This window comes from Saccopteryx bilineata, chromosome 2 (genome assembly GCF_036850765.1).
Source record: "Saccopteryx bilineata isolate mSacBil1 chromosome 2, mSacBil1_pri_phased_curated, whole genome shotgun sequence".
In the NCBI taxonomy this organism is placed as follows: domain Eukaryota; kingdom Metazoa; phylum Chordata; class Mammalia; order Chiroptera; family Emballonuridae; genus Saccopteryx; species Saccopteryx bilineata.
This window is the reverse complement of record NC_089491.1, coordinates 35,150,707-35,162,727: the sequence shown is the minus strand read 5'-3', so window position 1 is coordinate 35,162,727 and position 12,021 is coordinate 35,150,707. Positions and strand designations below refer to the sequence as shown.

The 12,021-nt window shown below is 45.8% G+C and overlaps 1 protein-coding gene across 1 annotated transcript in view; it reads left to right on the top strand.

Moving 5' to 3' along the window:
• Nucleotides 1-12,021, top strand: part of TMOD1 (tropomodulin 1) — an 86,955-nt gene that overhangs the window by 36,294 nt on the left and 38,640 nt on the right. Inside the window, exons 3-4 of the mRNA XM_066256694.1 lie at nt 6,010-6,166; nt 11,872-11,991. Of these exons, the coding sequence (XP_066112791.1) occupies nt 6,010-6,166; nt 11,872-11,991 (277 nt within the window). The remainder of the gene's footprint in view (nt 1-6,009; nt 6,167-11,871; nt 11,992-12,021) is intronic.

Here is a 12,021-nt window from a genome sequence, read left to right as displayed (position 1 = left end):
TCGCCGGCCAATCTCAATATCACTGTCGGCCACTGGCACACAAAGAGCCTTCTGTCCTCAGAGGTCCACAACCATTTAGTATAGTTATTGCACTAGCCATTGGCTAGATAACATATGCCATTTTACTAACTTGTTTGAAACATAATCCACATACCATAAAATTCACCCATCTAAAGTGTACAACTCAATGTTTTCTGGTGTATTTGCAGTTATACAACCATCACCACAATGTATTTTATTTACTTATTTTATTCTATTTAATTTTTTTACAGAGACAGAGAAAGAGAGAGTCAGAGGGATAGACAGGGACAGACAGACAGGAATGGAGAGAGATGAGACGCATTAATCATTAGTTTTTTGTTACAACATCTTAGTTGTTCATTGATTGCTTTCTCATATGTGCCTTGACCGTGGGGCCACAGCAGACCGAATAACCCCTTGCTCAAGCCAGCGACCTTGGGCTCAAGCTGGTGAGCTTTGCTCAAACCAGATGAGCCTGCACTCAAGCTGGTGACCTCGGGGGTCTCAAACCTGGGTCCTCCGCATCCCAGTCCGACGCTCTATCCACTGCACCACCACCTGGTCAGGCACCACAATGTATTTTAGAATATTTTCACCACCTCAAAAGAAAATCCCATACCCATTAGCTATGACTTCCCATTTTCCCTCAACCTCCCCTGCCCTAGGCTGCCTCTAATCTACTCTCTGTCACTATAGACTTGACCATTCTGGACATTTCATATAAATGGAATCAGACACTGTAGTCCTCTTTGTCTGGCTTCTTTCACTTAGCACGATGTTTTCAAGGTTTTATCTAAGTTGTAACATGTATCAGTACTTCATTTCTTTTTATTGCCAAATAGTATTTTGTTGTATGGATACCATAATTTATTTATTCATTCGTCATTTGCTGGACATGAGTTATTTTCACTTTTTGGCTATTATGAGTAATGCTGCTATGAATTGGAGAAGTGTATTTGTGTGGACATCTGCTTTCATTTCTCTTGAGTATGTACTTAGGAGTGGAGTTGCTGCATCAGAGGATAAGTGCACATTTAAGCTTATGAGAAACTGCCTGACTGTTTTCCAAAGGGGCTGCGCCCTTTCACATTCCCATTAGCAGTGAATGAAGGTTTTAATTTCCCCACATTCTTGCCAACATTTGTTATGCCTTTTTTAATATAGCTATCATAGTGGGTATGAAGTAGTTATCTCCTGTGCTTGATGTTCATTTCCTTGATGGCTAATGATGTAAACAGCTTTTCATGTGTGTACTGGCCATTTTTATGTCTTCTTTGGAGAAGTGCCTATTCAGATCCTTTGTCCATTTTTAAATTTTTTTATTTATTTTTATTTATTTTTCTGAAGTGAGAAGGGGGGAGGCAGACAGACAGATTCCCGCATGCGTCTCACCAGGATCCACCTGGCATGCCCACCAGGGGCAATGCTCTTCCCATCTGGGGCATTGCTCCGTTGCAACTGGAGCCATGCTTTTTGTGCCTGAGGCAAGAATGTTGAGTCATTCCTCAGTGCCCACGGCCAATTGCTCCAATGGAGCCATGGCTGCAGGAGGGGAAAAGAGAGAGAGAGAGAGAAATGAGAGGGGGAAGTGTAGAGAAGCAGATGGACATTTCTCCTGTATGCCCTGACTGGTAATCGAACCCAGGACCTCCACACGCCAGGCCGACACTCTATTGCTGAGCCAACCAGCCAGGGCCCCTTTGCCCACTTTTAAATTGGGTTATGTGTCTTATATTTTGAGTTATAAGAGATCCTTATATATTCTGGCTACCAGGCTTTATCAGATATATGATTTGCAAAAATGTCCTCCCAATTTGTGGGTTGTCTTTTCACTTTCTTGATAGTATCTTTTAAAGCATAAGGGTTTTTAGTTTTGAGGATCTAATTTATTTCTCTTCTGTTGCTTATTGTTTTAGTAGCATATCAAAGAAACCATTGCTTAATCCAGGGTCACAGAGATTTATGTCTGTGTTTTCCTCTTAAAAGATTTATAGTCTTAGCTCTTACATTTAGGTCTTTGATCCATTTTGAGTTAATTTTTGTATACCATGTGAGGTCACATGCCATTTTTAAAGATAAAATGAGAAATAATCAGGAGTTTAAAAAACATTGCAATTGTCTTTGATTTTAATTAAAAGTCATGGTCTGTTTCATTAAACATATCATTTTATTTTATTTATTTATTTATTTATTTTTTGTATTTTTCTGAAGCTGGAAACGGGGAGAGACAGTCAGACAGACTCCCGCATGCGCCCGACCGGGATCCACCCGGCACGCCCACCAGGGGCGAAGCTCTGCCCACCAGGGGCGATGCTCTGCCCACCAGGGGGCAATGCTCTGCCCCTCCAGGGTGTCGCTCTGCTGTGACCAGAGCCACTCTAGTGCCTGGGGCAGAGGCCAAGGAGCCATCCCCAGCGCCCGGGCCATCTTTGCTCCAATGGAGCCTTGGCTGCAGGAGGGGAAGAGAGAGACAGAGAGGAAGGAGGGGAGGGTGGAGAAGCAAATGGGCGCTCCTCCTATGTGCCCTGGCCGGGAATCAAACCCTGGTCCCCTGCACGCCAGGCCGACGCTCTACCGCTGAGCCAACCGGCCAGGGCTAAACATATAATTTTATGGAAAAAAATTAACTCCTAATAATGCTGATAATTCTTCATGTTTATTTTAAGAATTCTATAAGTTAAGAATTGTTAGAAAAGGCCTTTGACATTTTTGTTTATATTTTTTTAAATCAATCACTTTCAGTAAGGATTTAAATAGATGAAACCATATTTTAACATGCTATATGAGTAATATTTTTTAAATATTAAAAACCCTTTTATTCCTCTCCTATAATGATATGGGCTTCATTTTAACACCAGGGGTGGTTCTGAACCTCAGGGGACATCTGGCAATATTTGGAGACATTTTTGTTTGTTACAAGCGGCATTGTGAGGAGGATGGCTCTGGCGTCCCCTGAACAGAGATGCAGCTAAACAGTCTACAATGCACCGAACAGCCCCCAACACAAGGAATCACCCAGCCCCGTGTCAGTAGTGCCAAGATCGAAAACCCTACTTTAATTAAGCCCTTGACCTCTATCAGATATATTAGAGAAGAGCTGTAAGTTTGCAAACCCTTTTCTTCTCATAATAATACTGAGCCTTTCAGAGGCCAGAATGTGCCCCAGAAGCTTAACTCCCATCACAGCCCTCTACAGAGATTTATCAGGTTTTTTCTTGTAAAGATCATTGGGAAAACACTTTTTGTTGCTTAGTTTATGTTACACTTGTATGTTTTCATTTTTTGAATTTTGAGATGTATTTGGATATTTCACCCCCTTTTCAACATACATATTTGGGTAACCACCCTCCTGTTAAAATGTATGTTATCTGATTATAGAACACTCACAAATACTTATAATAAGTAATTTTGAGTGCTTGGCACTGTGCTAAGCTCTTCCTGCATTATTAAATTTAATTTTCTCAGCAACTCTGAGAGAGTGACTACTATTTACATTTTAGAACCATAGAAACTGAGGCACAATGAGAGGAGGCGACTGGCCCCAAATCACATGAGTCCTCACTACTCCAAGTCAAAGCATAGCCCAACGGGGGGAGGGGTCAGCTGTGAGGTGCCGACATGTCATGTAGCATTTGGTTACTTATTATGGGTAATCACAGAGAAACAGTTGGGTTGTTCTCTCACTCAGTGAAGTCACAGTTAGTGTGCTGCCTTGGCAGAGAAGGAATGGACGCACAGCTAGCCCCAGGAGAGCCCGTCTCACCTTGAACATGCCCACAGATGGGTGGCTCACCTGTGACTGTCACCCGTCCTGCATATCGTAGTGAACAGAGTCTGAGGACTGCTGCTGAAAGAAAACTGGATGTCTGTGACATCACTTATGCTCTTGACAGTCACCCCCAAATCAGTAAAGGCTGACTTTCTAGCTACTGGCCATCTTCTTGTTACATATGCCAACTCCCAAGTGTCTCTCCTAACTTGTGGCTTAAATCCACTTGTGTGTACACCAGCACAGCTCCCCAGCCCTTTGCACATACCACATACTGAGCTAGGCGGGCTCACCTTCAGCTCTCCCAGAGCCGGGGTCACACTCGGTTCCCTGATCACACAGCCACTGCTCTTACTAATACAGCGCTGTGTGGCTAAACAGTGCTGGTGAAACATCCTGTAAAGAAAAAAATTCTACTACAGTTAAATAGTAGTATTTCCCAGCCCTGGCCAGTTGGCTCAGCAGTAGAGTGTCGACCCAGCATGTAGAAGTCCTGGGTTCAATTCCCAGTCAGGGCACATAAAGGAGAAGCAACCATCTGCTCCTCCTTTCTCTTTCTTTCTCTCTTTCTCTCTCTCTCTCTCTCTCTCTCTCTCTCTCTCTCTCTCTCTCCTTCTCTCTCTCTCTCTCTCTCTCTCTCTCTCCTTCTCTCTCTCTCTCTCTCTCTCTCTCTCTCTCCCTCTCCTACAACCATGGCTCCCTTGATTAGAGTGCATTGGCCCTGGGAGCTGAGGATGGCTTTGTGGATCCTCTACCTTAGGCACTACAAATAGTTTGGTTGCATGCATGGCCCCAGATGGGCAGAGCATCAGCCCCAGACGGTGGTAGTTGCCAGGTGGATCCCAGTAGGGGTGAATATGAGAGTCTGTCTATCTCCCCTCCTTTCACGTAAAAAAAAAAAAGTAGTATTTCCCACCCAGTCTTTATCCCTTTTTGTGCACATAGCTATAGCTACCTTCATATACCTGATACCATTCCTCTCTCAGAAAGGTTTTCAGGAAAGGAGCTGGGGTGTGGGTACATGACTGAAGACAGGCATTTGGATGGTACAAAGGCCAGAGATAGAATGGCTGTCTGGTTTAGCCAATTTGGGGGGTACAGCAGGAAGTGTGATGAGATTCAGCCTTCAGGTATCCTCCACCATCTCTTTGAATGAAAGGGGAGACAGGAAAGGGGATGTGAGCTGTGAGAACTGAAGATTACCCTCCTCCCCCAAATCTACAGAACCCTGGCTTTTGTTCTAGACTTGTCCCTGAAACTACTTGGGCAATTCTTTTCTTTTTCTGAACCTCAGTTTCCCTTTGAAGGAAGGCTGCATGCCCTAGATAATCTCTAAACATCTTTGCAAGTATAAACTTTGAATCTCTAAGGTACTGGGGGCTGAGTTAAAGGGAGTCCAATGGAATTCAAATCCACCCTAATTAGGAATCTGCTTTAGTAGGAAGCCCACACCTAGAAGCCTGCCTGTGTTTGAAGAAGACACCACAATGATTGGTTGATGCTATCTTTCTTCAGAGACCTATCTCCAGGGGCGACGTTCAAAATATTTAACAGCCAGTATGGCATGAGCACGGACTGTAGGGAGGGTAGAAGGCAGCTGATCCGGCCTTCTGGGGCCGCAGCCTAAATGCTTGCCTCGCCCCCCCTCCCTCCTCTGCCCCTCCCCCCACCTCTCCCACCTCTTCCCCCACCTCTCCCACCTCTTCCCCCTCTCCAACCTCTCCCACCTCCCCCACATTGCAGATGCTGAGCCTTTGCCTGCCTGTGTTCTGGGTCTGCCTCTTCCTGCCTGCCTCTGTATCCAGGGCCCTGTCTCAAACCCCCTGGCCATCTTCTCTCCTCAATCACTTTATACACAATGGCTATAAATATCCTCCTGCATCCAAACACCAACTTAATCATATTTGTCACTCAACAGATCTTCTCGGAGCATCCCTCTGGGCTCAGCCTTGCGTTGGCGGACCCCTCACCCCCTCGCCTTCAGAAAAATGTTAGAGGCTGAGAAACGCAGGGAGATCAAGAGACCCAGCCTAGCTCTGCCCCTCGTGTGCTGTGTGGCCATGGCTGAGTCCCGGCCCCGATTCCTTACTTGTAAACAAGTGGCTCGAGTCTCCTTGTTCAATGATGAGTTTCTGAAGAAATGCACAGTCTTCAGCAGCTGACTGCTCTCTCTCTTTCTTTCTCTCTCTCTGTCACCCGGGCCACCACCTCCACTGTAGAATGCACTGCTGCCTGCAGGCCTGAGGCAGAAGGATCAGACCACCAAGGCGCCCACGGGCCCCTTTAAAAGGGAGGAGCTCTTGGATCACTTGGAAAAGCAAGCAAAGGAGTTTAAGGACCGAGAAGATCTGGTTCCCTACACAGGGGAGAAGCGAGGTACTGAATAATGTTGCTCTTCTGACTATGTCGCTCCCCATGCGTTTGCTGAGTGCCAGCTGTGTGCCAGGCCCTGTGTTAGGCCTGATGTGACCGGGCCTCTGGCCCACGTCCCTGCCTGGCCAAAAAACATAAACCCAACTCCAAGAGCACCGATGATGTCAATTTAGGGAAGTTTTGGGGTAAACTGGACCAGCAAAACTTCCCCCTTAATCCCATTTAACCGCAATATCCTGCTTATTTTGCAGACAAACCTGGACACTTTTGGAAGTGAGAGAAGTAGCTGTTACTCATGATATCAGGACGTGAGACCTAAACAAGGACAAGGGACTCCCTAGCTCTACCCTAACCATCCCTGCCCTTTCCCAGAAGTTTCTCTCTGGCAATAATGTTATGCCTTCCTTTGTCGGTCCCTCCATGTCTCTGCCTCAGCCTAAGGCAAGCCTTCTAGAAGGGTCTGGGGAACAGAGAGGTCCCTGACTATCCAGCCCTTCTGGGACTCCCTGTTGCACTCCAACCCCTTCTCTCTGCCCTCTTCTCTCACGGCTGCCCTTGATCGGCACACTGCTTCCCACAGGCCTCCGGAGCTCTTCCCTGCCCCGGGACCTGTGCACGTGTGCCCTCTGTCAGGCCTGCCGGGCCGGCCAGCTGCCTCTGTGCTGTCTTCCTGCCCTGTTAGTTGGAAACACAGCCTGGAGCAGGGTGCATTTGGGTGGCAATCCTGACACCCTTCCTAGCTGTGTGAGCTTGAGCAAACTGTTAATCCTTCCCTGCCTCCATGTCCTTGTCTGTAAAATGGGGGCGATGAAACAAATGTGACCAGTCTCGTGGGGTTATAATGAGGACTGAATTAAGATATCTATCAAGCACGTAGAACAGCATTTGGCCCGCAGTGACTGCTTGCAATGTATTAGCTGTTAGTATCCTTTCGGTCTCAACTGTCCCGTCTCCTCTTTCAGGGAAGCCTTTCCTGCAGCCTCGGTTCAGGACGTGCAGTCCCTTCAGCTCCCCTTAGTAGTTCACCGTCCCAGGGTCCTGTGTGCTTCCTTCATAGCAATTTCCATTCTGTGTCTCTCATTGGCCGGAAGCCCTACGAGGGAGGGGCTCGGGCTGTTTTTGCTCACACGGTACCCTCAGCACCTGGAGCAGGGCCTGGTATGCAGTAGGGCTCAGTAGAGGGTTAGTGAATGAAGGAATGAGTTCAAATTAAATAAATGTATGACTCTCAGGGGCTACTTCCTTAGATTTCCAGCCCCATGATTACCAGAGCCGCAACTATCTTGTTCATTGCATCCATGTCTAATCATCCCTAGGGCATAGTAGAGACCCAATATATACTTGCTGAATTAATTAGTTAATTGTTTATTTTCAGTATCATCCATTCTTCCAACCCCCAGGAATGTGTGATGAGCCAAGGGTCCAGATCTGTGGTTTTCATCTTTATATCCCCGTTGAATTAGCACAGTTCCCTACACAGAGTATCTGCTTGATAAATAATCAAATAAAGCCAGCAGAAGTAGACACAGTGGGGAGGACGTTGATACATCTCAAACCCTGGCATCGGAGCTCAGACCAGATTTTACTGAAAATTTGGAGGGTCGGGAAAGCCCTGGGCATCTGGATACAGAATTCTGGAAGGACTGCGTGATCTGAGGCTACTGAAGGTGTTGGCAGGCAAGAGATAGAAATGACTGGGGCCTTGACCATAAGGGCTAGGTGTGCCCCACTGAGAATGTGGGCACAAGATGTTTTTAAGCAAGGCACTTGTGCCATGAGGAGTGGTTTCTGTCTAGCAGGGAAAGCTCATAGGAACTCTGCATCTCATGGGACCTTAACATATTTGACGTCTCACCTGCACATTTGAAAAATGGGGAGACCGGGGCTTTGCGAGTCAGCAGTGGAGCTGGGTGGACAGCTGGTGCGGCACTGCTAGTGTCCGCTTCCTCAGGCACCCTCCCCTCTCCCAGGGGCAGAACCAGAGATGGTGAGGGTGGGGAAGGGAGTCTGGTCAGCACACAATCACCCAGCCCCTCCAGAGAATGCCAGCCTGGCTGGAGCCTGAACAACACTCTGGGCTCCTGCAACCGGACTGCTGGCATCCATCCTCGCCCCTCTCAGGCTGTTCTCAAGTAGTAGTGAAAGTGAGCAGGGTTTTTTGTTTTGTGTTTTAACTGAGGTAAAATACACCACTTCAAAAATCAACCAACCACTTTACAGTGAACAATTCAATGGCATTTATTACAGCCATAGTGTTGTGCAATCACCATCTCTATCTAGATCAAAAATGTTTTCATCACTCCAAAACAAAACCCTATACCCCATACGCAATTACTCCCGTTCCACCCTGCCCTCAGCCCTGGCAACCACCACCCTGTTTCTGTGGACTTACCTGTTTGAATCAGATAATGTGTGACTTTGAATGCCTGACTTCTTTCACTCAGTGTATTGTTTTCGGGACTCATTCATTCCCTTTTATGTCTGAAAAATATGTTATAGTTTGTTTATCCGTCTGTCCACTAATGATAGTTTTGGTTGTTTCTACTTTTTGGCTGTTTTGATTAGTGTTGTTAATGAACGTTTATGTACAAATTTGAGTGTTTGTTTTCGGTTCTTTTTGCTGGATCATGTGGCAATCCACGTTTGATTTTTCAAAGAACTAAAAATCTTTTCCAAAGCAGCTTCACCATTTTACTTTCCGACCAGCACTAAAGGGTTCCACTTTCTCCACGTGCTTTCCAACATTTGTTTTGTTTGTTTGTTTTTTTGTATTTTTCTGAAGTTAGAAATGGGGAGGCAGTCAGCCAGACTCCCGCATTCGCCCAACCGGGATTCACCCGGAATGCCCACCAGGGGGTGATGCTCTGCCTATCTGTGGCATTGCTCCGTTGCAACCAGAGCCATTCTAGCACCTGAGGCAGAGGCCATAGAGCCATCCTCAGCACCCGGGCCAACTTTGCTCCAATGGAGCCTTGGCTGCGGGAGGGGAAGAGAGAGACAGAGAGGAAGGAGAGGGGGAGGGGTGGAGAAGCAGATGAGCGCCTCTCCTGTGTGCCCTGGCTGGGAATCAAACCCAGGACTCCTGCACGCCAGGCCGACGCTCTACCACTGAGCCAACCGGCCAGGGCCTTGCTTTTGGTTTTTATGACAGCTATCTCCACAGGTGTGAGGTGGCATTTCGTTGTGGTTTTGAGTTGCATTTGTCCAACAACCAATGATGCTGAGCATCTTCTTAGGTGTTATTGGCCATATGTATACACCCTTTGGAGAAATGTTTATAAATCCTTTGCCTATTTTAAAATTGGGTTTTGTTGTGGTTGCTATGTTGTAAAAGTCCTTTATGTATTCTGCATGCTAGAACCTCCCAACTATATGATTTGGGAGTGTTTTCTCCCATACTGTATGTTGTATTTTCACTGTATTGATAATATCCTCTGGTGCATATGAATTTCACATTTTGATGAAGTCCAGTTGACCTATTTTTTCTTTTGTTATCATATCTAAGAACACTGCCAAATCTAAGGTCATGAAGAGTCACACCTGTGTTTTCTTCTAGGAGTTTTGTAGTTTTCACTAACACGGTTAAGTCATTGGTTTATTTCCAGTTCAGTTTTCTAGACGCTGTGAGACGGGGCTCCAGCTTCCCTCTTTGCCTGTCGGTATCCAGTTGTCTCAGTGCAACTTTTTGAAGAAACTATTCTTTTTTTTTTCATTGAGTGGACTTGCACCCTAAAATAAATTTGCCGTAGATGTTTCTGTGGGTTTGTTTGGGGGCTCTTAATTCTACCCATTGTTTATATATTTATCCTTATGTCGATGCTATGGCGCTTTACTTTGTAGAAAGTTTTTAAATCAGGACATCTGAGTCTTCCAACTTTGTTCTTTATCAACATTGTTTTGACTATTTGGGACCCCTTGAAATTTTATATGAATTTGAGGAGTAGCTTTTCCATTTCTGGGCAGAAAAAAAAGGCTATTGGAATTTTAATAAGGATTACATATCTATCTGAAGATTGCTTTGGACATTATTGCCATTTTAATATGGTTTTCCAACCCATGAACTTGGGATTTTTAAAGTTCATTTAGGTCTTCTACAATTGCCTTCAGCCATGTTTGGTAGTGTCTCACGCAGAAATCTTTCATGTCCTTTGTTAAGTTTATTGCTAAGTGTTTTATTCTTCTGAACGCTTTTGTAAATGAAATTATTTTCCTAATTTCCCTTTCAGGTTGTTCATTGCTGGTGTACAGAAATACCCCGTGTTTTTAGATGTTGATTATGTACTGTGTAATATTGCTGAATTCACTTATTAGTTTATTTTCTGGAATCTTTTGGGTTTTCTACACATAAGATGTGCCCTATTGCCTGACCTGTGGTGTCACAGTGGATAAAGCGTCAACCTGGAAATACTGAGGTCTCTGGTTCGAAACCTTGGGCTTGCCTGGTCAAGGCACATATGGGAGTTGATGCTTCCAGCTCCTCCCCCCTTCTCTCTCTCTGTCTCTCTCTCCTCTTTCTCCCACTCTGTCTCTCTCTCTCCCTCTCTCTCTCTCTCCTCTCTAAAAATGAGTAAAAAAATAAAAATAAAAAGATGTGCCCTATTGGGAGAGATTCTTCTTCCTTCCCAATCTGAATGCTATGTAATTCTTTCTCTTGTTCATTTACTCTGACTAGAATTTTTAATGCGAGTGGCAGCTACGAGAACAGCTGTCTTGTCTTGTTGCTGATTTCAGGGGCTCATTTCCTCCGCATTTGTTCTTACTCAGAGGCCAGGGTCTCAGTGAGCCCTTCCCTGGCCCCCCACCTGAAGGAGCAAGCCCACCTCACCCACACCCTGGCTAGAACTTCCAAGTCACTTACCCTGCCTTATTTTTCTCCACAATACCAAGGAATAGCTTTACACACTTGTTTGTTATCCATCTCTTTTCACCGAATTGTAAATTGTTGCTATTCCCCAGCCCTAGAAAGGTGCCTGGCACCTGGGAAACACGCAATAAGTATCTTTTGGCATGGATATAGATGTTAATTTTTCATACATGGAATTAAATTATTCATGCTATTATGTAAACTTGCGTTTGCCACATTTTGTCTTGGCATTTTCCTCCTTAGTGAGCGGAGATCTCCACCCTCCTTGTAAGAACTGCTGGCGCCCCATCGTGTGGCGCCCCCACTGGTGGACACTGCAGTGGCCATCCTTGTGTGTGCCTCTGCTCCTTCGCTCGGTTATGAGTCCAACACTTTAAAAATATCCTGTCCCATGAGGCAAGGAGACATTTCTTGCTCCCTATTCCTCTTTTAATCATCTGAGTATATTTTATTTATTTTGTCTAGAGATGTTTCTAAATTTTTCTCTGCTATCAGAACCCTTGGTTAGGACACCCCAGTCCCTAGCATTCTAACATAGTTTTCTCTTGTATCTTTTTCCTACTTACAGGTTACGGTATTTAAATTTAAATGACCAGTGTTTTCAGTAGCAAGCAGTCTAGCTTGACCAGGCTATAAAGGTCTTTTCAGATGTGAGCGGTGCTTTGTTGGAAATCATTGATTGCTGTTCTTGGGGAAGTTTGGCACTGGGTCTCCGGAGGGAGAAACGTCCAGGGACTGTCAGCATCGAGGGACCGCAAGGCTCTGGGATGGTCCCCCAGGGCTGTCTCCAGAGGCCGCCCCAGGGCCGCCACACTCCCTGTAACAGACACTCGTATGTTTGCAGGAAAGGTCTGGGTCCCCAAGCAGAAGCCAATGGATCCCGTGCTGGAAAGTGTGACCTTGGAGCCGGAGCTGGAGGAGGCCTTGGCGAACGCCTCAGACGCGGAGCTCTGTGACATCGCAGGTAAGAGGCCTTCCAGATGCTCCCGTGCCC